The sequence below is a fragment of the Macaca mulatta genome, chromosome 2 (assembly GCF_049350105.2).
Source record: "Macaca mulatta isolate MMU2019108-1 chromosome 2, T2T-MMU8v2.0, whole genome shotgun sequence".
NCBI classification, from domain to species: Eukaryota; Metazoa; Chordata; class Mammalia; order Primates; family Cercopithecidae; genus Macaca; species Macaca mulatta.
The window spans coordinates 42,462,046-42,489,717 of NC_133407.1; the positions used below are offsets into that span (position 1 = coordinate 42,462,046).

Sequence of the window (27,672 nt, forward strand, 5' to 3'; positions counted from 1 at the left end):
GAGAAATCAAGTGTGTCTAGCTCTCTTGGCCTTTAAATTGTCACCAAATAATAATAGCAGCTTTTCCTCCCCATCCCAGGAGAGGAATCAGAGCTTGTGCCCATTGCTTTGGGGGAGAGTTGAGACCTCTGACTTTGCAGGAGCTCCTGGAAGCACAGTGTGAGAGTCTCGGGGTGGTGGCCTGATCCTGGGAAGGTCAGGACTCATGGAGAGCGGGGCAGGGCAGGGCAGAGGGTGTTGCTTGCTTTGTTGTGGCACTTGAAGAGCTGGCTCTTTGCCGGGGGTGGGAAGGCGACAGTACGGATACCTTGGGTCAGAGTACTCAGCTCTGTCCTCCCTCAGTTTGGGAGATAGGACAGAAGTTCCAGTGGCTGAACTGGCACAGAGGGAGAGGATGCTTTGAATATTCAAACTGCCCACCCTTGTATAAAATGCATGGGCATAGACAGTGAACAGCCAATTGCAACCATGATAAATGACAAGCCAGGAACCTTCCCAAATCTCTTGGACTGTGTATCCCCGGGGTTCGTTATGATGGGAAGGTTGGGTGGAATCCTTAAATACAACTGAGATTGGATTTCTCCTATTCCTGTTTGGTGGGGACTGACCAGGTGTAATTTGATTTGGAAAATCAAAAACAGGCACACTGAGCATGAATGTGAGCAGGAGGGCTGGTTACTGGGTTGGGATACCACACAGTGATGCTGGGGAGAGCTGGTGTTCCCCTTGCCTTCCCAGCATCTCTCCACTTCTTCCTGCTGCCTCTGCCTTATTTGCAAACAGCTCCTGTGGTCAAGGGACTGCCTCTTCTGCAAACTTGAGTTGTTTCTCCCTGCTTTCAGGGTCCCACCTATATTCAATAGTTCAAACAGCGAAAGTCCGGCCTTCTGATACCTGGAGAGTTGCCTAGATTATCCCTTGTCGGTTAAGGCAATGCTAGGACAGAGCCACACACTTGCCAGAGGCTTCTCTAAGTTATTAGGGTTGGATAAATCTTGACTTCACTTAACCTACTGATTTTTTTTGTTTGTTTAATTTGGATCATTCTTTTCTAAAAAAATGAAATCAGCTGGGATAATCTATAATTGAGATGTTTTATTTATTTTATATTTGCTCTTTCTCAGCAGAATCATAAAAATTTGAGATATTTTATATAAAAACATCTGATTTCTTTATGTCTCCTAAAAAAAAATCTGGCACCTCCAGGCTTCGCTTCTCCACGGCAGCGCTTGACTGGCACTGGGCAGGGCTGCCACCTTTCCATGTGCCCTGGCTCCCAGAGGGCACAGGTGCTGTCCCTCCCTGTGATGTTCCACCTTGCCCTCTTCCCTCTGCCTGCCAGGCCCATGGCTGTATATGACTCATAGGCCCTGGCCCTCGATCCTGGAGAGGTTGAGCTCTTAACCTCTCCTAGGCGTGCCTTTTCCTACTAAACTTTCAATAATTTTTCATTGCCAGCATGATTAAGGCCATCCTGGTCCTCCTTTCCTGATTTTTCCCAGGTTGTTTCTAACATTTTTTTGTCACCATGATACCAAATAGCCAGCCCCTGCACAGAATGTGTGAGTGAAAAACACTAGCCCCAGACAGTACCTTAACATGCCGGTTATCCAGGCCCTTTGTGTACTCGTCAAACTCTACTCCAACAGTGAAATCCACATCATAGTTGCGGAATGTGCTAGTGGTTTTTGTCTTGAAGTTATCACCATCTTGATCAATAACCTTCGTCTGAGTGAGATGTACTGCAATCTTGCGGGTGGCAAAATCAATATCTGTTGGCAAAGGGAATTGTGGAGGTTATGATGTGCTCAGCCAGACTCATTCATTTCTTTAACAAGACCAGACATTCAAGAGTAGAGACACAGATTGTGTATAGGCCACCTGTCTTTGCTTAAGTGGGAAACAAGCATCTTACTTGTGGCCAAGTTGGGCAGTTGCCGGGAAACCTAGGAGTCTCCTGGCACCTCCTCAGGATCCCTGATGGGAGGGAGATGTAGCACGCAAGACTCACCCCTAAGCTGCAGCTCCCCAACACACACACACACACACACACACACACACACACACACCCCACACACACACATGCATACACACATCACAGCACCTCTATTCTATCTGACCCGTTGGGCATCCTCCTAAGAGTTTGCTGAACAAAAAGATCTGAAGATTTAAAAGAAAAAAGACTTTGGAAATCACCAGTTTTGATCATGGTTAAAGATGAAACTTAGGAAATTTTTGTTAATGTCCACAGTGGGGAGGGATAGTTACAAACTTCCATTTTAACAGCAGACTGTTTTGCCTCAGTTCTTAGCCACCAGTAAAGGTTTGTTTTTTGTTTTTTATTTTGTTTTGTTTTTTCAAGATATGGTCTCACTCTGTCATCCAGGCTGGAGTGCAGTGTCATGATTTTGGCTAACTGCAACCTTGACCTCCTGGGCTCAGGTGATCCTCCCATTTCAGCCTCCCAAGTAGCTGGGACAACAGGTGCACACCACCATACCCAGCTAATTTGGTAATTTTTGTAGAGATGGGGTTTCACCATTTGCCCAGGCTGGTCTCAAACTCCTGAGCTCAAGCGATCCATGTGCCTTGGTCTCCCAAAGTGCTGGGATTACAGGTGTGAGCCACAATGCCTGGCCCCCAATGTAGTTTTAAACATATTCTGGACAATAAATACTCGTTCAGAGATTTCTTCTTCCTCCTCCTCCTCCTCTTCCTCTTCCTCCTCCTCCTCTTCTTCTTCCTCTTCTTCTCCTTCTCCTTCTCCTCCTCCTCCTCCTCCTCCTCCTCCTCCTCCTCTTTCTTCTTTCTTCTTCTTCTTTCTTGAGATGGAGTCTGGCTCTGTCACCCAGGCTGGACTGCAGTGCCACGATCTCTGCTCACTGCAAGCTCTGCCTCCAAGGTTCACTCCATTCTCCTGCCTCAGCCTCCTAAGTAGCTGGGACTACAGGTGCCCATCACCACACCCGGCTAATTTTTTGTATTTTTAATAGACACGGGGTTTCACCATTTTAGGCAGGATGGTTTCGATCTCCTGACCTCGTGATCTGCCCATCTCGGCCTCCCAAAGTGCTGGGATTACAGACGTGAGCCACCACACCTGTTTGTTGTTTTTAATGGATAGGTTGATAATTGTTTACATTTTTATTATGAAAATGTTGAAACAAACCAAAGGAGTGTTGAATGTCCTAACCGTTGCACATTATAACAAGAAGCTAACCCCTAGTTAAGCATAAAATGTGGCTCAACTACCGCCATGCCAAAAAGTTGTTGGCCTGTGGAGTAGATCTAGAAAGAGAGGATAGTTCTGAAAATACTTGAATTTCTTCCCTTGTTATGAAATCATCTCTCTTGGTCTTTAGTCGGATATCTGATTCCCATTATGCCTGTAAATTCTCCAGATATCTTTAGATGCCAATTTAAATATTTAATATTTTTTCAGAAAATCCACTGAGAAGGTTTTAAAAAACACTAGGATTTATTCTATTAAAACCCAAGGATAATAATGACCTCAAGAATAAGAACAGTTCAAATTTCTCAAGTGCTATTTCTCTGAGAACTGCAGTGCCATCTTTATGATATGTAAGTGATGACATTTCATGTTGTGCACTGTCTGGTGCAGGACAAACACTATATTGTGACCATGAGAGAGAGAGAGCAGCAGGTAGTTCAGGAAGTTCCTGTCAGTTTGGAGACTGACAACTCTGCTACCCTTCCCATGGTGGCCAAGCATCACTTCCTCACTCTCTCCCCATTTCCTTTCTGACCCATTTCCTTTAAAACTCCTTCTTTGCGTCTGGACCTGGTGGCTCATGCCTGTAATCTCAGCACTTTGGGAGGCCTAGGTGGGTGGATCACCTGGGGTCAGGAGTTCAAGACCAGCCTGGCCAACATGGTGAAACCCTGTCTCTACAAAAATACAAAAATTAGCTGAGCATGATGGAGGGTGCCTATAATCCCAGCTACTCAGGAGGCTGAGGTGGGAGAATCACTTGAATCCGGGAGGCGGAGGTTGCAGTGAGCCAAGATTGTGCCATTGTACTCCTCGCAACAGAGCAAGATTCCATCTCAAAAAAAAAATCCTTCTTTACTCACTATTACTCCCCTTCTCCCCAAAATCAAGGAGAGGCCAAATTGGCCACTTGAACCTCACTTTGGGTCAGCAATTTGAATCCACAACAGAATCACAGCTGCATAAGGAAGGGCCCTGGGTATTCCTTTAGCAAACCTGACTTGTATAAAGTCAGATTTGAGCCTGATGGAATAATTTTAAGTAATATTAGCTAGCTGGAAGGTAAAAGGATTATATGCCTGTATCCTAAGTTGAAAAGAGAAGTAAGTTCAACTTGGCATGAACTACTGCACAAATGCCAGTGCCTTGCTCACCTCTCATTCTCTACTATTTGTTGAGTACCTTCCATGTCTAGGAACTCACCAGTGGGTCCCAAAGCTAGTTCCCTTTCTGGATCACCTGAGATAATGTAAAATTGCAGATTTCTGGGTCTTATCCCAGACCTAGAATCTCTGGGTGTTAGAGCTCAGTGATTTCAGATTTTGAACTTTGTCCATAGGAGGCTGTTTGGAAAAAGACTTCTATGGTTTAAAAATTTTGAAAGGTACTGTTTAAGTGCCTACTTGTCAGGTCAGAGATGATGAAGTAAGACCTAGAGAGGCTAGTTTACTTTTCTAAACATACATGGCTGAAGCAGCAATCACAGTGGCTTGGTAATTGGATAGATGTATAGAGAGATTGAGTTGGAAGGAAGAAACAGTGGTTCTGAGCTTGGACGATCAAGGTGAGAGCCAGGGAATAAAAGAGTGAACTAGTTTTATGGGCAAACATAGGGAACTGAATTTTAGGTAAGGTGAATCTGAGAGCCATGCTGTGTGGACTCTTGGTAATATTTGAGATGGCAATTAAGACCCTCTTTGTGTCTAGGGATGGTGTCCCTTTGTGTCTAGGGACAGTGTCTAGGGATGGTGGCTCAGGGTGTAACCTCCCTTGGGAAACCTTTCTCACTTTATTCTTCAAACAAACCCACAAGGTAAGTTTTATTTTATTTTCATTTTGCCAGTGCAGAAAAACTGCCTCAGAGAAGTTGTGTCACTTTCCCTGGATTATGTGGTGAGGAAGCAGTTGAGATGGTACTTGAACTTAGGACGATCTGTCTCTAGGGCTAGTGCTCTGCTCCCCAAGCTCTGGGGTAACACAGTTAGACCATCCCCATGTGTGCAATTTCCGTGGCTGCCCAAGATACTAGTAATTTCTGACTCTGTTAAATTTTCTCTGGAGACACAGGGACTGTGGGATTCAGTTGGATAAGCCCTCCCTGTTTCAGGCAGTTTGTTTTCCAAAGCCCTTGCATACTGTCCCCAACCAAACGACAATTGTTTTCTAGGCCCAGGGCTGTATAATAAGTGAGAGCTGAAGCAATCACACTCCAGCTGGGTATATCATCTGGTAGCTCATTTAACTTCACCTCTGTGGCTTATGGAATTGTACGTGAGCGCGTCCCAGCTACACAGCCTGCGAGGCTTGGGGTGCGGGCTGAGACGAATGGTCTCTCAGCTGCCTTTGGTTCTGTGAATTCCTCTAGTCTTCTTGGCCAGCATTCCCAGAGCCCCTACTTCCCCATTGTATTCGCCGTGGGGTACAGCTCCATCAGATGTTTAGTGGTCAAAAAAATGGGCTCATAAGCAAATAAGTTTGGGACATGAGGAATTAAAACCAAGACAAGCTGGTTTCTGCCCTATAGAATTTCATAGATTCTTTAACATAGGAAAGGTACTTTATAGCTCCAAGTTGGAGGGAGGGTACAGGATGCAGCTTTTCAAAGTCTTGGGCGGCCACGGAGCCCCTCTGTGGAGGAACATGCAGTCGGCCAGGTGTCCCACACACCTTACTCTGGAAAGGCTCACCAAACCCTTTCTGACACATTTATCTCAGCCACCTTGGCCTTGCAATCATGAAAATACCTGTTTAATTTTTCTCTCTTCAAGGTAACTGCTGACCTGTTTAGGTGGGACCAAGTGGTCAAGTATTTCCGACTTAAAAAATGAACCCTTTCTTAAAATTGCTACAAGCCACTGAAGAGCATCCTCCTTGTTCTAGTGAGTACAAGCACATGCTTGTGGTGTGCAGAGGAGCTGGCAAGAGGCTGGCATGTCACACTCCAGCTCATATTTCTCTCCTTCTGCCCCAAGTGTGTCCAGCTTCAGTCTCATCACTGGACATTTGGTTCCAGATCTAAAGCAGCAGAGGGCAGTGGCCATATGTGGAGCTATTATTAACTGCATCATCTTGTGAGGATCAAATTTGATGGTATTTGTAAGAGCTTTGCCCAGTGGCTGGCAGCCTGTAATCATGGCTCTGTAAATGGAGGCTGCCCTCATCATAATAGCATTATGAAGCCCCTGATCTCACAGGCCAATTTCCTTAGAGTCCTTTGTGTTTTCCCATATACCCCTTGAACAGTTGCGCTCTGAATCCTCACTCTCGTCCCAGCTTTCCAAATCTCATAAGGCCCAGCCCCAGCTTTGCCTCCTCCTACTCTTTCTTGCCTCCTTCCTTACCTGCTATCCAGGCCAAACAGTTTTACTGCTCCCCTCTACCTGCCAACTGTATTTAGCATTTCCTCCTGCATTTTTCATGGAGTTGGTTATTCTTTCTGGCAGTCTCACCTCTATGAGGACAAGGACAATGCCATCTTCTTGCTCTGTGTTCCCCACCCCACCACACCATAGAGTCTTGAGCTGGGCACATAGTAGGTACTCAAGAAATACTATGGATTAGTTAATGGAGGCAGTAAGGGCCAGGACAGTGATTATCAAAGTGAGGTTCCTGGGCTGGCAGCAGCATTAGCACCTGGGAACCTGTTAGAAATGCAGGTTCTGTGCCATGGCACTCCAGCCTGGGTGACAGAGCAAGACCCTGTCTCTAAATAAATAAATATAAATAAAAATAAAAGAAATGCAAAATCTGGGGCCCACGCTAGACCTCTTAAATAGGAGCTCTGTTGGCCAGACTCTGCTTGTCCTTACAAGTCTTCCAAGTGATCATGTGCATGCTAAAGTTGAGATCTGTGGTATAAACGAGTAAGGGTAAGGGGCAGATGCAGGTACAATCCTATCTCTTATTTCCCAGCTAGCTGTGTGACCTTGGAGAAATCACTTTTCCTTTGCAGGAAAATGAGGAAAAGAATGCTCACTTCAAAGGACTATTTATAGTGTAGATTCAGTAAAAATAATGGTAAAATGCTTTACATAGTACCAAGTAGTTTGTCAGTATTCAGTGCACACATTGCCATCCACTCTTGGCCTTACTGTTTGGGTCAAGTAGGGACCAAGTCAGCATTCAGTCCAGAGTGAAAGTTTTGCTCATATTTATGCATCTCCATAGCTGTCTGCACTCCTTGTTTTGCAAGGGACTTGGACTCTGCAGGAAAAGTGGGAATGGTGGCTGATACACTCCATTCCTGTCATAAGGGGGTCTGTCCTATAGGCATTTAATCTAGCCTGGCGACACTTTTCTCTGTGTGGATCAGTTTCCTCACTCTATAGTCTGGTGATGGGTAGAACCAACTTCAGCTCCTTCTCCAGCCCTTTGTGCTAAGGTCTGAGCTGTGCTAAACCATACTTCTGGAACAATAGTTAGGAGATGGGGAAAGAAAAACCATAGATCATCTGTTAACCAGATGAAACACAGGGGAAGGCTCTAGGTAAAACCACTAAGGAATAATTGAAAATCTACAGAGAAATTTAGAACTGAAGTGTTCCTCTGAGAGCAAGTCTATTTCCACTCAATGGATGTGGAAACTGAGGCCCTGAGAATTTAAGTGGTGGGCTCAGAGCTACCCAGTTAGGATAGCATTCCTGACGATTTCTTTACAAACACATTCTGTTGTCATTTACAACTAACGCCCCCCTCCCCAATAAAAAGTATTGCTTGTCCCTTGTCATTTACAACTAACGCCCCCCTCCCCAATAAAAAGTATTGCTTGTCCCTTGTCATTTACAACTAACGCCCCCCTCCCCAATAAAAAGTATTGCTTGTCCCTGGTTGCATAGAAAGGTAGATCACAGCTAAAAATATCTATTGCCGACAGAACTGGTTTGTCCTGGAAACACCATCCCTAGTCAATCTTTCTGACCACTGCCGGGGGAATCTTATTTGAAGACTATGCAAATGGAATTAAGCATCACTTCTCTTCTGGACTGAAAAATGGCTTGGCCTCTTTGCCACCATTCAGTGTTTGCACAACCCAGTAAATCATGTCGCCTCTGCTCTGCCCCAGGGAAGTTAGCCAAATGTTCTGTTGGCGGACTCCTGATATTTCTAATCAAAAGGGTTTAACTGTGGTTGTAGAACACACACACACACACACACAGACACACACACAGACACACACACAGACAGATTATAAAAACACTTCCTCTTCGTACTTTGCAGAGAAAATTATTTTCCTGGTATGGTATTTTAACACCAGGGTTATCAAGCATGTTTTATCTCCTTTTCTGGATTAAGGGTATCTCTGAGTCTGATTTATAGCCAGGTGAAATGAATTTCTATCTCAGAAGGAAAGGTCCAAAGGCAAGCTATTTCTGAATAATATATATGGCTTTTAGCTGCTGCAGAAGGAAAAAAACAACACTGACGTGACTTTATTAAAGCATCCTTTTCATAACTGCATTTTGAACAATACAAGCCATAAAGGTGAAATATGAGTATGCTACTCAACATTAAAATGCTGTGTAATGCTCTTGTGAAAAAAGCTAAAGTTGCAGGCGAAAAGGGCAGGTGCTCTTTGTAAATTAAAGAGCAGAGAGGTACAAGTATTCATCATATGAAATCTGAGAACCATTCAAAGTGCAGCTTTGATGGGCTTCAAACCTGGACTCCTTAATTCTCAAATCATTGGCACTCTTAGGCAATTGTGAGAAGCAGAGTGTAAGAACAATTTTCTCCTTTTTTCCACGCCACTTCCTGCTCCAGAGAACACATTTAGAAAGGAATTAGATGAGATCCCTGCCTGCTTCCTCCTCTCACTTCCTTCTAGGCACTGGGGGCAAGCTGGAGACCCTGGTGTGCCTCCCTGCTCCTTATGCACAGTTTCTCCTCTCCATTCTTAGTCTACTGCATACTTACTGGGATGGACATTAGGGTGGAGGTGATGCCAACACATGCAAGGGGAGACCTGTACAAAGGGATAACACCTATCATTACCTAGGCTTTCTCCATCCCTCAGCATTTCCCCTTTGAAAGTCCTACTAGGTACCATATGGTTCAAGTAGAGACTTTGGCAAGGTGTATACCTTCATTGACTTGTGAGCACCATCAGGAATCCAGATTTTATGAAACAAATTCTTCATTGGAGCATCAGACATCTATTATCTATCTATCTATCTATCTATCAATCAATCAATCAATCAATCAATCATCTACCTACCTACTCATTTTCACCCAGGGACTCTGAGTGATTCTCTTGCAATGTTTCTGAGGGTCCTGCCTATTTACTTTGGATGCCTTCATTTGGACATACCTTGTTCACAGTGAAGCTCTTTCTTCCCTACCTCCATGTTTCATACCTGCACCAAGAACAGTGTTGAAAAAAGGGCTGTGGGTGTTAGAAGCAGATAGCCTGGGCTCCTGTCTTAGGCTCCATCATTTCTTAACCACACGTGGCCATGGACGAGTCTCTCCACTTCTCTGGATTCCTCACCCCATAAAATGGAAAGCATTTCTTCTGTATTTACCTCTGACTGTATCCTGAGCTCTATATCCCATATCAAAGTGCCAATTTTAATACTCCATTTGAATGTGTAACAGATATCTGAAACCAAAATATGCAAACCAGAATTCTTAATGCATGCTCCCCCACCACCCCAGCCTGGTCCCTCCCCACCAAAACTCACTCCTCCTGGTGACTTCCCCATTTCGGGTAATGGGATTGTCATCTGCCCAGTTATTCAGGCCTAAGTCTGGGACCCAAATTCATTTCTATCATTTCCTCTCACTTCATATTCATCTGCAAACCCTGTGAGCTTTATCTCCAAAATATAAGCTGAATCCGTCCTCTTTTCTCCAGCTCCACAGGCACTGCTGTAGCCCAAGCCACGGTCATTTCCTGCCTGGACAACATTGCAGCCTCCTAATGGGTCTCTCGGCTTCTCTGCTTGCAATCTTGCCCTCCTATGATTCATTTTCCATGCTGTGGCCATAGTGATCCTTAAAGAATACAAAGAGGATCAATTTTTCTTCCCAGCAGAAGGCTGGTGTGTACTTTGCCTTCTGCCTACTTTTCTACTCTCACTCCCCCACCGTACCCACAACCCTTCTGGCTCACACACTTCCAACTCCCAACGCACCAGCTTTCTCAAACCCTTGGGCCCAAGTGATTCTCCCCCCTCAGCCTCCTGAGTAGTTAGGACCACAGGCACGTGCTTCCACGCCTGGCTAATTTTTTTATGTTCTATTTTTTGTAGAGACAGAAGTCTCACTATGTTGCCTAGGCTCATCATGAACTCCTGGCCTCATGTCACCCTCTTGCCTTGGCCTTCGAAAGTGTTGGGATTACAGGCGTGAGCCATCACACCTGGCTTCGTGTTCTTGAGTACACCCAAAACCTTCACACTTGCTGTTCCCTGTGTTCAGAATAACACTTGTCAGCATTCAAACCCGGGCTCCACTGTCACCCCTTCAAGCCTTCCCTGACCACCAACCACACTCCACTCCATTATTCTTTTAATTTTCCTCCCAGCACTCACCACTACCCAAAATAACCTTAAACTATTTGTTTACTTTCTGTCTCCTCACTAGTATGTAAACTCCATGTCGGCCGGAAACTTGTCTCCTCATTTCCCACTACACCGCCAGTGCCTAGAGCGCTTCCTGATGTGTCATAGGTGCTCGATACATTTGTTGAAAACTGAATTCACTAAAATGAAGAAAGGTATTTAAAGCTCTAGTGTGATGCATATCATGGTATGAGAATAATTTGTGCATGTGCTCACCCGTCATGCTAGATTGCAGGCTCTTAAATGGTCAGGATGAGATTTTGCACATGGCACATACTCCAGAAATATTTTCTGGCAGAAACCACCTAGATGGGAGCTGTCTGACTTCAGCCTCTCAGGGCTTTCCCTTCCTGGTGGAGCTTTCAGAGACCCACTAGAACTGATTGTGATAGCCACGGCACTTTTAAGTCTGTGCATGTCAATTTAAAGGAAAAGGATGTTCTTCATAGAAGACAATCCTCATCTGCATTTGTGAATTAAGAAAATAATGGGTTTTCCCCAAATAGTTACAATTTATGGCATAAAAATTTCCTAAAAGATGTATCAATTTAACATTATCCAGTTTTTGGACACATGCTTCCCCATCTTCACTGGTTAAAGTTATGTGATGGTTTTTCATTTTCTAGGCTGACTCCTCCCTGACTCTTGCTCCTCTAGTCACCAAATCCAGCCTATTTCCTGCTCTGGACATCTCCCTGTTCACCCTTTCTGGGTGCTGCTCTCAACACCTTCCCAGGGTCATTGTAACAACCTCTTGAGTTCTCCGACAGTCTGCTGGTCTATTCACTCTGTCTCTGTTAGAGTGAGAATTGATAGCATCTCTCTCCTCTGCATACAATTTCTTCCTAGACCTCTCCTTGTAAGGTGAAGTTCATGTGTAGCACACTGACTTAAAGAGCCTGTTGCTTTTCCAGACTCTTCTTTGGCCTCCTCCTTGAACTTCACCCTCTGGTAATACAACGCCTTCTGGTGTCCCAGGCCCGTGCCTGTGCACATGCCCATTGGGGCTATGCTTGACTCCATCTCCACATGGATAACTCCTGCTCTTCTTTCAAAACCCCACCAAAAAGTACTCAGGAAGCCTTCACTGACTCCATGTACTGTGGCTCCTTTCACCACCATGCACACACTTCTTGTAACTATTGTTCTTTTGATTCCATAGCCCCTTTGAGCCCAAGGCATAGAATCTCAACTGGCCCATCTGTGGCAGATTATATTTTCTTAAATGGCTGCAATAACACCTCTCATCCTACATGCTGTTCTTACAATGCAATCTTGACATTCATCCCACTGAGAGGTGGGGTCTATGTCCTTTTTCTTTGAATGCAGGCAGGCTTGTACCACTTCAACCAATAGAATATGGTAGAAGTGGTACCTGGTAGCTTCTGAAGCTGGGTCATAAAAGGCCATGCAGCTTGTATCTCTTCTCTTTGGACACAGCCTGCATGCTGTGAAGAAACCCAGGTCACTTGGGGAGACCACATGTAGATGTTGAAGCCAAGTTAAGGTCTCATCTGTCAGCCAGCACCAACTGCCAGACGTGCATATGAGTGAGGAAGCCTGAGATGGCTCCAGTCCCAGGTGCTGTCCAATTGCAACCAAATGAGAGCCTTTGAGCAGGAACCATCGGGATGAACCCAGTCAGCCCCCAGAACCATGAGAAATAATAATTAAATGACTGTGGTTGTTTCAAACCACTACATTTTGGGGGTGATTCATCAAACAGTAATAAAAAACAGGAATACCATTTGTGCATGGCTGTAACGTGACTGCTTGAGAACAGATTCCAGGGTTGGTTCTGCTTCAGATGGCACAGTCCCTGGCATCCAAGGCACCTTCTAAAGCTTTGATAGAGAAGTTGAATGATTCCCACCTGGGCAGAGTTAACGAACTCTCTCCCAGTATTCTTTCACATTACGGAGACCTCGTTATGTCTGTCCTCCTTGGTCTCCCCTTTAAAATGAAGACCACCCCTCCCACTCCTTCATCCCCTGATCTGACCTGAAGGAGGACTGACTTCAGGACGTGACAAATTCCTCAGGGCAAAGGAGTTCACCAGCTGGTTTCCCCACTGTCAAGAAAGAGTCTGGGGTGAGAAACACCAGGTGCCTAAGAAGGCAGGAGAGGAAGTACCACTGACCTTTGGCTCACTCACCTTTTGAACTCTTAATGACATCATTTGTGGCAAAACCAAAGGTTGCCATGGTGTGTTACTTTGCTGAGGCTGGTGGCTGAGTCATGTTGGGAGGCCAGTGTGTAGAGTGAGTCACTGGGTTAGTGACAAAGCCAGTTTACTGCCCAACCCCACGTCTCAGTAGAGTTGCTCTTTCCTTACTGAACCAACAACTAGGCCCACAGAAAAAGCAAACTCTCTAGTGCTAGGGGTTAAAGTATTAGAAATCAATGATTCTTAGACAGGGAATGGGCATCATCCTTAACAATAGTCACACATCTGGGGATGTCTACACATACTCTTCCCAAATGCTAAGGGTCTCACTGCTCAAAAGGGTAAGGAAGGCAAGCTTCGTTGACATCTCAGTGTTGGGAAAGCAACCTGCCTCATGTCCTGGGTGTGGAGGAAACTGTTGAGATCTGTTGGGCTGCTTTTAGCAGGTTAGATTGAAGGGGCAGCTCTACCTCACCTGCTTCTAGCTGAGCCACCTGAGACCTGTCTTCAGTCACTGCCATGACTGCCCCACCCGTGTTCCCATGGCAGGTTGAGAAGGACAAGGGATCCCACCTCAATACGTATGGTATTAATCTTAACCAGTGGAGTGTCAGCCTAATACTCTACACTGCAGAGATCATGGGACAAAGAGATCAAACGACTTGCTCATTAGAGTGAAATCAACGTAATGTGATGTTAAATTGGAAGTTTTGGCTAAAGCTTTAAGAGACAATAGATATTTCATACCAAGTAGAATTACAAAGTCCAATCTGAAACCTCAATGATGAAGACATTCAAATATCACATTCACAACTTGTGAGCCCCTCACTCACATTCAAGGTGTAAGTTGGTGTGAAAAGAGTTCAGAGGAAGTTGTTAGAGGTGTTGTTAGAGGCAGGATTTCTTGGAGAGAGGTGATGGTGTACTCTGCATCCTCCCAACCCCCAGGAGGAGAAAGGGAGTGGTAGGAATGTTTGCTTCTCACCTTAAGCCTAGAGAGGTGGGCTTTAGGGGTCCACTCTGCAGAGCCATAAACTAAACAGAGCCTAGCTTTTAAATCTAAGTCATCATAGGACTTTTCATTATTTAAGCATAAGCAGCAAAAGACACAAGGTTTCTTTCTAATTATATTACTTGACTCTGGCTTATTCAGCATACTCTTGAAACCTTGAAACTTCCAAATAACCCTTGTTAAAGTACTTTTAATTGCTCAAAACGACAACTACATCCAATATCATCTGGAGGGACAGGAAAGGCTGGGGCTATTATCTCTATTTGCCAGATGAGGAAACCGAGGTTCCAAAAGGTTAAAAAAACTAGTTCAAGGTCCCAGAGCAAGCCCTGGACTCTCGTCCCAGCTATGTTGACCCTTCTGCTTTGGTTTCCCCATCTGTATAATCTTGTTCAGAATTCTAGTTCCAAGCTATGCTCCAATCCATTTACCCATGTGTAGAATCAGAATCCCATTTCTATTGGCCACTCCTGGTACTAAAAAACACAGGTGCAACAGAGTTGAGGCTGGGGCTCTGGTAGGAGGATTTTTGCCTCTTTCTTCCTCCCACCAACTATGTTGATGTAAAAATCCTGCTAACCAGAATGAAAAGGAAAGCTATTCAGTGTTAGAAACCAGTGTAAAGAACATGAAGAGGCCAGGCACGGTGGCTCATGTCTGTAATCCCAGCACTTTGGGAGACCAAGGCTGGCGGATCACGAGGTCAGGAGATCGAGACCATCCTGGCTAACACGGTGAAACCCTGTCTCTATTAAAAATACAAAAAATTAGCCAGGCGTGGTGGTGGGCGCCTGTAGTCCCAGCTACTCGGGAGGCTGAAGCAGGAGAATGGCGTGAACCCGGAAGGCGGAGCTTGCAGTGAGCTGAGATCGTGCCACTGTACTCCAGCCTGGGTGACAGAGTGAGACTCCATCTCCAAAATAAATAAATGAAAAACAAACAAACAAACAAACAAACAAAAAGAGAACATGAAGAAAGAGCTTAGTTCCACAAATATGAAACATATCACAGCTTTCCTTGTTCACTGACATGGTGGACATTTTCAAGCTAGAAGTTTACCACACCAAAAAACTCATGATTTCCACTCTTGGAGAGACCTCCCACTGTCATATCCAAGTTATTATTGTGCCTCTAACTCCACCCACTGCCATTTCTCTCATTCTACATGTGGAGGACGTTCTAGCGAAGTAACCCCATATGTGGAGAACTTTAAAGCTAGAAGAGGTGATAAAGAGGCTGCTGAGGGATGGAATAAGGACAGGCAGCCAAAGCCCCTTGCTCAGCACCTGGAGCACAGGAGCCACCCAGCAACTGTGAGCTCCCCTCTGGGGACCCACTCACTCTAGTTCCAGGCAGAACCTGTAGGCTGGGCAGGGCTATGTGTTTTCTGCCAGTTCCACAGGGAACCCACCCTGTGGTGAACTCAGGGCACGCACCAATTGGTAGCTCTTGGCCTGGAACCCAGTTCAGAAGTTATATAAGCAGTGGGTTGTTTGTGCTATCTGACAAAAGCCTCTCTTGCCTTCCATGAGCTTGATTTTCCCTAGGTTGAGAGATTTGCTAGCTATTTCTTTTCTGCTTCCCCATTACAAAACTGATAAAAGAACAATGCAGGGGTCATTGGTGGATAATATCAGGTCCAAGTGGTTATCAAAGAGATGGTAGTCACAAGGCAGGGGAGCAACTGGGTTATCCTCTCAAGTTTGGCTTTACTCCGTGTGTGTGTATCCTCCTGACATACACATTCAGTGTATGTTTTCTGTGGGCCAGGCACTGTGCTAAGGCATCCTAGACATAATCTCATTTATCATTATTCCCAGTTTCCAGATGAGAAAACTGAGTCTCAGAGAATTTCTATGATCTGCCTAATATTGCACAGCTGTACATGAGGCATGAGGATTTGCACACAGGTCTGTTGAACTCCATAGCAGCACTGTCTGGAGGGCCAGACCACAGTACTCCCAACAACAGCTTCCTTCCCCATCCCCAGTCTCCTCCTTACCCAGAGCCTTCATGTAGCCCTCAAAGTTTTCATTACTCTCCATCTCCCAGGTTCCATTCTGGTCCCTTGTCATGGTGGTGTCCTCTGGTTCAGTGAGGGTGTGTGGTGGATGGCAAGGAGCAGGCTGCAGGGAGAATGTGTTGGAAGGAGCTGCTTTTATAGCCTAGTGGACCAGGTTTATGACTCTGAAGGTAACAGGTTCAAAGGGCAGAAGCACAACTCAAAAGAACTTTCCTTTGCAAAGTTCAGCGAGACTATAGGCAACCCAGGAACAAAGTCCTGGTATGGCCAGGCGTGGGTGTCCCAGTGACCTGCACCATAAGCAGGGCCCTAGAGCAGCTCATTTTTGGCTGGCTGGGCCCCCATGGGCCCCTTGTCCCACACAGAACATTTCATCCAGTACTGGAAGAAAACAAACATTCAGGGTCTACCCCGCTTGTACTATGGGTCACCAATACCCAGGCCTCAAGCCTGAAGTCTATCAGCCATGAATCCAGCACTCGTAGCAAGGCTGGTGAAACTGAAAAGACAGAATTCACACCCATGGAGCTCTACTCTACTCTGTTCCAGGGAGCTTTCATACTTCATTTTGTTTCAGCTTACAAGAGCTCTGTGAGTTATGTTTAAGCATCCTTATTTCACAGATGAGAAAGGATCATGGAGGTTAAATCACATGTCTAATCACAACTTGTAAGTGGTTGAGCCAGGATTCAAACTCAGATGTGTCGGGCTCCAAATCCTTTTCTTCAACAGTGTGCTAGGTCAGCTTTGAAAGAGGTTTGGAGCCTGACTTGAGAGCCCAATTCTCTCTTGCTTCCCTGTGGAAGCAAGGTGCCCTGTGGACTTCCAAACAGCAGGGTGAGACATGAGAAAAGTGTTTTCAGGGAACATGATTCTGCTAAAAGCAAGCTGAGCCTGGAGGGAGGCCAGATGGAGGCAGAGGGTCAGTGGGATTTTGCTTTAAGACCCAAGGGGAAAGCTGAGAATCACCTGGATCAAAGTAGGGGCATAGCTGGACAAGGACCCTTGGTTCAGGAATGTTCTCCAAATGGCTGTCCCAATGGAAATGGGTTAGTTTATTGCTCTGACACTCTATTCCAAGATGTGGTGTCTGAGAAGTGACTGGGAAGAGTGGAGGTGTGGGCTGAGATGGACATACCATGAATTCCCAAAGTGAGACCTATTTTGATGATGACACTGCGGTTCTCATATATGTATCCTTGTGCTGTGAAATCTAAGTAAATGGCTCTGTGTGTGGTATGAGGGATATAAAACAGCACATTTATCTTTCAGTAAATATACTGGAGTTAGGAAGACAGAGTGAAAAATGGCCCAGCTGTTGTCAAAAGGCCAATGGGGAAAGGTAAGGGGTGAGAAAGAAATAACTACCACAAATGGAAAATGAATGGAGGGAGGAAGGAGAAGACAGATAAGAAACCTTGGAGATTCATCCTGTGAGGTCCAGCCAGAAGCTGCTGTAGACTGAGCACTCAGCCTCATGGGCTGGAGAAGTAGATATTCCCTCCCAGGCTCAAATTTCAGGGCCTCCACTGTCCCTCCTGTTGGCAACTGAGTAGCCCATAGGCCTCACCTGTAAGAATGTGTAATGAGAAGCTGGCCTGGTAGGGGAAGGGGTTGGGGGCAAGACAGGAGTTGCTAATGGCACTAAGCCAGGGGTTTGGGGTTTCACGGGCATTGAGGGAGGAGGAATTAGTTTTGGTGTAAGATGCAAATTTGAAACTGAGATGCCTGTATAAAGCCAAGCACTTGAAGGGCTACTCCCTCACTGAGGGTGTAAATTAGTCAAAATCTGCAGCGACAGACAAGAAAAAAGTTTGTCTATTTGGCATGGGATCTACATAGGTTAAAAAAAAGTTCTGTTCTGCTCTGACTTTGGTTTGGGGTTTGAATTTATCCTTTCTGCTAACTAAAATATTAAAATAATAAATGTCATTGCTTGTTAACACTTTAAGGCTGCCAGGAAGAAGTAAATGTAAAAGTTGTGTAGAGGAACACACCTTCAAAACCAGATCAACCAGAATTCTGTGTGATAAAGCCATGCCAAATATGAGCTCATAATCCACAATTGTAACACACACTGACAAACCCACACAAACTGATGCTCTTTGTAACCCACCAAGAGCATCATCAGAAGAAACATGCAGTGAAATTAGATTTCCAGGAGTTTCAGTTAATAAAGTCAAATACAGACTATAAAATAATTATGTTTAAAATGAATAAAGAAAATTAAAAAGCACTGAAAACATGAAAAAGGAATAAAATAATGTTTTTAAAACATTAAAAATTAAAAAAGAATCATTATTAAAAATATGATCACTAAAATTAAAAAGGTAATAGATGGATTAAACAGTTGATTAAACACAGCTTAAGAAAGAATTAGTGAAATAGAAGATGCAGTCAAGGAGATTACCCAGAATATATGTAACACAGAACACACTGTGATGCAAATTTAGATAAAAATAAAATTCTAAAATTTCCCAGAGAGAACAAAGGCCACCATACAGATTACATAAAAAAGAACAATGTAATAATGAGATCGATATTAGGCTTTTCAACAACTCTGATGGAATATGAAAAGGGAGCAATATCTTGTAATAATGAGGGAAAACACATTTGAATAAAATACTAAGCCCAGTCAACTATCATTCAAGCATGAGTTTCAGATATACTCTTACCATATAACCTTAGTTTCAGATATACTCTCGTACTTGAATGATATAAAAAAGTTTCAGGGCCGGGCGCGGTGGCTCAAGCCTGTGATCTCAGCACTTTGGGAGGCCGAGACGGGCGGATCACGAGGTCGGGAGATCGAGATCATCCTGGCTAACACGGTGAAACTCCGTCTCTACTAAAAAAATACAAAAAACTAGCCGGGCGAGGTGGCGGGCGCCTGTAGTCCCAGCTACTCGGGAGGCTGAGGCAGGAGAATGGCGTGAACCCGGGAGGCGGAGCTTGCAGTGAGCTGAGATCCGGCCACTGCACTCCAGCCTGGGCGACAGAGCGAGACTCCGTCTCAAAAAAAAAAAAAAAAGTTTCAGATATAATAGCCACAATATGCAAACAACCCAGACTTCCATCAACGAGTTGATGGATAAATAAATTGTGGTATATTCACACAATGAAATACTACTTGACGGTAAAAAGGAGCACTCTCCTGATATACACAACAACAGAGATGAATCTCATAGACATTATGCTGAGAGAAAGAAGCTTGACACAAAAGATCATATACTATATAATTTCATTTACATGAAACTCTGGAAAAGAACAAGCCTAATCTACAGTGATAGACAATAGATCAGTGTTTGTGGGTCTAGGGAGAGCAGGTAAAGGTAAAACTCAAATCTACCCCTTGATCTGTGCTTTCTTATTGTATGCAAATTATACCTTAATAAAAAAGGTGTAATTATGTTGATTGTTTATATAAAAGCAATTTAGTACAAACTCAAACTAAAATCCTGTATTATACATACATGAATGATGTGAAGTAAACTTGTACTAAGGAGACTGTAATTGCTGATTGACTATACGTTTGTGATAAATATTAGTTTGTTTTTTTTTTTTTTAAATAAAGACTAACCCTTATAGAGCAGAGGTTCTCAACCTCTAACAAGCATTAGAATCATCTGGAGGCTTATTAGAACACAGATTGCTGGGCTCCACCTCTAGAATTTCTGACTTAATGGGTTTAGGTTAGGGTCCAAGAATTTACATTTTTAAATAAGGTCCTGGGTGCCGCTGCTGCTGCTTGAGGACTACAATTGAGAACTACTCTTTTAGAATAAGAGAAATCAAAGAGGAAATAAATAGAGAGGGAAAATAAAATCCTAAGGTTTGGAGTCAGCCACACCAAGTTTTAAATCTAGGTTTCAGTGCTTCCTAGCTGGGGGTCACTAACATTTCTGAGTCTTGGATTCATTCTCTGAGAATCAGGGTCATCGTAAGAATTAAACTACACCAAAAAACCAAAAAGCTCTTAACAGAGTCCTGGCACATAGTATGTATTTGTTTCAAGATAGTAACTAGATACGGGGGCAACAGATCAAACTCCTAGTAAATGTGTGACTTGTCCTAGGCCCTCAACAAAACACAGCTTCAGCATATTCTTCTGTTTCATATCTATGCATGTGTAGGAACTGGGGGTGGTATTGAGGGAAAAAGCGAGGGATAGTGGATGAGAAAAAGCAATTGCTACTCAATAACTCAGCCACTATTGTCCCCTACACCTTCCATTTAAGGAACACCACAATCTTAAAATTGGTAGCAGAGCCCAATTTCAAAAGTTCTGTCCTAGGGCTCCCAACTCTGTCCACCACACTCACAAATCACATACCTGGACGTTGCATTTTCTCAGTTGCCTGGGTGACTCCATTTCTGAATTTATTTACCTAAGTACTTGTGGAATTCTTCAGGTAACTTTTAAGACTGAGGAAAATGATCAACTATAACCAAACTTTCCAGGATAGAAGAAGCTTTCTGGAGACTACATGAAAAAGTGCAGAGGTAGATCTCCCTAGAAGCTTGGTTCTGAGATAAATCAGTCAGCTAAGAGTGAGCACAGCAAGGACTCTCAGGAATTTACCTGCTGTCCTCGGGAGCATCTGACTACAGCAGCTGGGCTCCTGGGCTGGCTTCCTACAGCCAAGCAGTCTCTCCCTGGCCCAGGCCCAGGCCCACCCAGGCTTGCCAAGCTCTGTCCTGCTTTCTTCTTCCTCTTGACGTAAGAAGGCATTCCCTCAGCAGGCAAAGGGCCATTGGCTGGATGTTTGCTCAGCTAAAACACAGGTTTCCATTCCTGGGCAATGCCCCATGACTTGCCCATCTAGCTTAATTGAAGGTTCTCAGTATGAGAACTAGATGCTCCATTAAATTTGTCCTCACATGGAGGCCCCAGGGGAAAGTATGTCTTGGAGTTCCCTCAGTCACTAGGTAGGGCTGGGTCTAGTCTTAATTTTTCATGTAAATTGTGCCCCTTCTTAAGAAGGCAGAACAGGAGAGCAGGGGGATCACAAATCCTCATCCCTCCCAGGGCCATAAGGACTCAAATTGTTCTGGTCCAAGAAGGGGCCCTTCGCAATCCCCTTGTCCTCTCCAACCTTCCCCCGCCCTCTTACAACAGTTGAGAATAGATAGTAAGCTGGGAGTGGTCAATCCAAACCACCTCTTCCCAAGGGAGCTGTTCCTGCCTCTCTACCAAGGATCCCTGGACTGCCCTTGGCAATCCCACGCAGTGGAACTTGAGATTCCCTGACTTTTCTTTCCACTAAACCTAAGGAATGTCTGACATTTTCATTTGACATATTATGGAAATCTTTGCAAATCATTTCATATGATCTACTTCATTCTTGTTTATTTATCTATTCATGTTTCATTGCATTTTAAAACAGGTATTAATGTAATAACATTCACATGATTGGAAATTCAAGCAATATTAGATACACAATGAAAAGTCTGGTTCACTTATGTTCATTTCCCACCACTGCTACTGTGAAACAGGAAACCATTTGTATTAATTTCTTGCATATCTTTCCAGAGTCGCTTTATAAAATGAAATATAAAGATTTATTTTCCCTCTTGTCTTTTTAACCAAAAAGTAGAATACAACAAACTTGAATCCTCATTTTTTTTTTTTACTTACTAGTATCTTTTAAAAAAATAATTATTTTTAATTTTTATGGGTACATAGTTTTTTTATGGGTACATAATTTTTATGGGTACATACAGGAGGTATTCTGATATTGGCATACAATGCATAATAATCACATCAGGGTAAATGGGGGTATTATCACCTCAAGAATTTATCCTTTATGTTACAAACACTCCAGTTATATATTCTTTTGGTTATTTTTAAATGTACTATAAACTATTGTTGACTTTAATCACCCTGTTGTGCTTTCAGAAAATACTCAATTTTATGTATTCTTTTTTGTACCCTTTAGCCATCCCCACTCCCCCTTCCCTCTACCCTTCCCAGGCTCTGTAATGATCATTCTATAATACTTTCCATCTCCATGAGTCCAATTGTCTTAATTTCTAGCTCCCACAAATGAATGAGAACATGTAAAGCTTGTCTTTCTGTGCCTGGCTTATTTCACTTAACATGATGTCCTCCAGTTCCATTCATGTTGTTGCAAATGACAGGATCTTGATCTCTCTATGGCTGAATAGTACTCCATGGTGTATATGTACCATATTTATCCATTCGTCTGTTGGTGGGCACTTGGGTTGATTCCAAAGCTCAGCTGTTGTGGCTAGTGCTGCAATAAACATGAAAGTGCAAGTGTCTCTTTGATATACTGATTTCCTTTCTTTTGGTTATATACCTAGCAGTAGGATTGCTGGATTGTATAGTAGCTCTATTTTTAGCTTTATGAGGAAACTCTATACTGTTCTCCATAGTGATTGTGCAAATTTACATTCCTACTAACAGTGTATCAACGTCCCCTTTTCTCCACATCCTCACCAGCCTATTGCCTGTCTTTTGGATAAAGCCATTTTAACTGGGGTGAGACGCTATCTCGTTGTAGTTTTGATTAGCATTTCTCTGATGGTCAATGATGTTGAGCACCTTTGCACATACCTGTTTGTCATTTGTATAACTTCTTTTGGGAAATATCTATTCAAATCTTTTGCCCATTTTAAAATCAGATTATCAGTTTTTTTTCCTATTGAATTGTTTGAGCTCCTTAAATATTCTGGTTATTAATCATTTGTCAGATAGATAGTTTGCAAATATTTTCTTTCATTCTATGGGTTGTCTCTTCACTTTGTTGACTGTTTTCTTTGCTATGCAGAAGCTTTTTAACTTGATATGATCTTATTTGCCCATTTTTGCTTTTGTTGCCTGTGTTTGTGGAGTATTACTCAAGAAATCTTTGCCCAGGCCAATGTCTTGAAGATTTTCCCCTAAGTTTTCTTATAGTGGTTTCATAGTTTGAGGTCTTAGATTTAAGTCTTTAATCCATTTTATTTGATTTTTGTATATGGTGAGAGATGAGTCTAGTTTCATTCTTCTGCACATGCATATCCAGTTTCTACAGTGCCATTTATTGAAGAGACTGTCTTTTCTCCAGGGTGTGTTCTTGGTCCTTTTGCTGAAAATGAGTTCAATGTAGATGTATGGATTTGTTTCTGGGTTCTCTATTCTGCTTCATTGGCCTATGTGTCTGTTTTTATGCCAGTACCATGCTATTTTGGTTACTAGAGCTCTGTAGTATAATTTGAAGGGAGGTAATATGATTCCTCCAGTTTTGTTCTTTCTGCTCAGGATGATTTTGGCTATTCTGGGTCTTTTGTGGTTTCATTTAAATTTTCCAATTTTTTTTGTGTGTGAAGAATGTCATTAGTATTTTGAAGGTCAGTAGTATTTTGTGAAGAATGTCAATAGTTTATAGTACATTTGGAATTGCATTGAATCTGTAGATTACTTTAGGTATTATAGCATGGACATTTTAACTATATTGATTATTCCTATTCATGAACATGGAATATTTTTCCATTTTTTGGTGTTCTCTTCCGTTTCTTGCATCAGTGCTTTATAGTTTTTATTGTAGAGATCTTTTACTTCTTTGGTAAGGTTTATTAAGGTATTGGTTCTTCTTTAAATGTTTGGTAGAATTCAGCAGTGAAGCCATCAGGTCCTAGGCATTTTTTTTGCTGAGAGACTTTTTATTATGGCTTCAGTCATATGATTGATTTGCGTATGTTATTTGGTTAGTTATTTTATAGCTGTGTAAATGGGATTCCTTTTTTGATTTCTTTTCCAGGTTGTTTGCCATTGGCATATATGAATACTATTGATTTTTGTATGTTGATTTTGTATCCTGGAACTTTACTGAATTTGTTTATTAGTTCTAATCGATTTTTTTTGTGGAGTCTTTAGATTTTCCCAAATATAAGAAAATACCATCTGCAAACAAGGATAATTTGTCTTTTTCCTTTCTAATTTAGATGCCCTGTAATAAATTTATTTCTCTTGCCTCATTGCTCTATCTAGGACTTCTAGTACTATGTTGAATAACAGTGGTGACAGTGGGCATCCTTATCTTGATCCAGATCTTAGAGGAAAAGCTTTCAGTTTTTCCCCATTCAGTATGATATTAGCTGAGGGTCTGTTGTGTATGGCTTTATTGTGTTGAGGTATGTTCCTTATATACCAAGTTTTTTGAGGTTTATCTTTTTTATCATGAAAAGATGTTGAACTTTATCAAATGCTTTTTCAGAATCAACTGAAATGATCATATGGTTTTTGTCCTTCATTCTGTTATATGACATATCATATTGATTGATTTGCATGTGTTGAACCATCTCTTGCATCGCTGGTATAAATCCCACTTGGTCATGAAAAATGATCATTTTAATATGTTGTTGAATTTGGTTTGCTAGCAACTCATTGAGAATTTTTGCATCAGTGTTTATCGAGACATTGACCTGTAGTTTTCTTTTTATGATGGGTCTTTTTTTGGTTTTGTTATCAGGATAATACTGGCTGCAAAGAATGGGTTTGGAAGTATTCCTTCCTCCTTTATTTTTTGGAGTAGTTTGAGTGGAATTGGTATTGGTTCTTCTTTAAATGTTTGGTAGAATTTGGCAGTGAAGCCATCAGGTCCTAGACATTTTTTTGCTGATAGACTTTTTATTATGGCTTCAGTCTTGTTACTTGTTACTGGTATATTCAGGTTTTGAATTTCTTTGTGGTTCAATCTTTATAGGTTGTGCGTGTCCAGGAATTTATCCATTTCCTCTAGGTTTTCTAATTTATTGGCATATAGTTGCTCATAGTAGTTTCTAATGATGCTTTGAATTTCGGTGGTATCAGTTGTAATGTCTCCTTTTTCATTTCTGATTTTATTTGTATCTTTTTTTCTTAGTCTGTATAAAGATTTGTTAATTTTATTTATCTTTTCAAAAAACAACTTTTTATTTCATTGATCTTTTGTATTTTTTTCATTTCATTCATTTATTTCTTTTTTTTCTTATAAGAGATAGATTACTTTTAATGTTATAGCATCAAGAGAAGAGTCCCAATTTGAATGCCATTGGAGTAGGAAGAAAAATATACTGAATGTATAGCAGGGGCTCAACAAATAAGTTAGTTATTTGGTAAGCAACTTTAAAAGAGCAATTTTGGAAAAGGCTAAAAATTAATTCCTGAAATACATCTCTTTAAAAAATAAGCTCTATATTTTTCTATATAAAGTTTTTTTAATTGTGGGGAAATTTATAAAATATGCAATTAACCATTTTAAAGTACAATATGGTGATATTTACTGTATTTGTAATATTGTATAAACACCAGCTCTAATTTGAAAGCTTTTTTATCACTTCACAAAACAGCCATACATAGTCACTTCCCATTCCTCCCTCTCCCCATCCTCTGGTAACCTCCAATCTGCTTTCATTTCTATGGATTTACCTATTCTGGATCATAAAGCAAACCATACAATGTATGTCTTTTTATGTCGAGCTTCTTTTGCTTAGCATAATGTTTTCAAGGTTCATTCAAGTTGCAGCATGTATCAGTACTTAATTCCTTTTTATAGCTGAATAATATTCCATTGTATCTATATAACACAGTTTGTTTTCCATTCATTTGTTGATGAACATTGGGTTTCTACCTTTGTCTCCTATAAACCATGCTGCTATAAACATTCAATTGCAAGTTTTTGTGGGCCTATGTTTTGATATCTCTTGGTTATATACCTAGCAGTGGAATTGCTGATATATAAATAATTCTGTATTTAACTTTTTAAGGAACTTCTAAATGTTTCCAAGTGACTACACCTTTTTACATTTCCACTAGCAATGTATGAAGACTCTTATTTCTTCAGTTCACTAACACTTGCATCTTTTCTGTTCTATTTTTTCAAAAATATATAATTTCAATATATTTTGGAACACAAGTGGTTTTTGTTTACATAGATGGATTGTATAGTGAAGTCTGAGACTTTACTGCACCCATCACCTGAGTAGTGTACATTGTACCTAACATGTAGTTTCTTATCCTTCACCCCACTCCCACCCTCCCCATTTCTGAGTCTCTAAAGTTCATTATACCACTCTATGCCTTTGCATACCTATAGCTTAGCTCCCACTTATAGGTGAGAACACACCATATTTGGTTTTCCATTCCTGAGTTACTTTGCTTAGAATAATGACCTTCAGCTCCATCCAAGTTGCTGCAAAAGAGAGCTTTCATTCTTTTTAAGGCTGAGTAGTATTCCTTGGTGTTATATATATACCACATTTTCTTTATCGACTCATTGGTTGATGGGCAGTTGGGTTGGTTCTATATCTTTGCAATCGTGAATTGTACTGTGATAAAAATATGTGCATAGGTATCTTTTGGATATGATGACATCTTTTCCTTTGGGCAAATACCCAGTAGTGGGATTGCTGGATCTATTAATGGATTACTTTTAGTTCTTTAAGAAATCCCCATACTGTTTTCCATAGAGGTTGTACTAATTTATATTCCCACCAGCAGTGCATAAGCATTCCCTTTTCATCATATCCATGCCAACACGTATTGCTTTTTTTGACTTTTTAATAATGGCTATTTTGGCTGGAGTAAGGTGATATCTCACTGTGGTTTTAATTTGCATTCCCCTGATGACTAGTGATGTTGAGCATTTTTTCATATGTTTGTTGGCCATTTGTGTATCTTCTTTTGAGAAATGTCTATTCATGTCATTTGCTCATTTTTGATGGGATTACTTGTGTTCTTGTGTTTTGTTTTTTTTTCTTGCTGCTTTGTTAGAGTTCCTTGTAGATTATGGCTATTCCTTTCTGGATGCATAGCTTGCAAATATTTTCTCCTATTCTGTGGGTTGTCTGTTTACTCTGGTAATTATTTCTTTTGCTGTGCAGAAGCTTTTTTAGTTTAATCTGGTCTCATTTATTTATTTTTGTTTTTGTTGCATTTACTTTTGCGGTCTTAGTAATAAATTATTTGCCTAGGCCAATGTCCAGAAGAGTTTTCTCTAAGTTTTATTCTAGAATGTTTATGGTTTCAGGTATTTTATTTAAGTCTTTGATCCATCTTGATTTGATTTTTGTATATAGTGAGAGATAGGCATCCAGTTTCATTCTCCTACATGTGACTATCCAGTGTTCCCAGCACCATTTATTGAATAGGGTGTCATTTCCTCAATTTATGTTTTTGTATGCTTTGTTGAATATCAGTTGGTTGTAAATACTAAGTTTTACTTCTGGGTTCTCTATTCTGTTTCACTGGTATATATTATCTATTTTTATATCAGAACCATGCTGTTTGATTAGTATAATCTTGTAGTATCATTTGAACTTAGGTAATGTGATGGTTCCTGTTTGATCTTTTTCCTTAGGATTGTTTTAATTATTTGGGCTCTTATTTGGTTCTATATGAATTTTAGGATTTTTTTTTCTAATTCTGTGAAAAATAATGTTGGTATTTTGATAGGAATTCCTTTGAATCTGTAGATTGCTTTGGGCAGTATGGTCATTTTCATGATATTAACTCTTCCAATTCATGAGCGTTAGATGTGTTTCCATTTGTTTGTGTCATATCTATGATTTCTTTCAGCAGTTTTGTAATTCTCCTTGTAGAGATCTCTCACCTATTTGGTTAAGTATATTCCTAGGTATTTTATTTTAATTTTTGCAGCTATTATAAAAGGGATTGAGTTCTTGATTTGA

General features: G+C 41.8%; 1 protein-coding gene across 2 annotated transcripts in view; it reads right to left on the reverse strand.

The window, feature by feature from the left end:
* Nucleotides 1-20,610, reverse strand: part of RBP2 (retinol binding protein 2) — a 28,490-nt gene extending 7,880 nt beyond the window's left edge. Inside the window, 4 exon segments of one of the 2 annotated variants that reach the window (NM_001194599.2) lie at nucleotides 1,594-1,772; nucleotides 15,976-16,099; nucleotides 20,385-20,479; nucleotides 20,579-20,610. In NM_001194599.2, coding sequence (NP_001181528.1) covers nucleotides 1,594-1,772; nucleotides 15,976-16,048 — 252 coding nt within the window. In that variant the 5' untranslated portion in view covers nucleotides 16,049-16,099; nucleotides 20,385-20,479; nucleotides 20,579-20,610. 2 annotated transcript variants of the gene reach the window in all.
* Nucleotides 20,611-27,672: the final 7,062 nt, after the last annotated feature.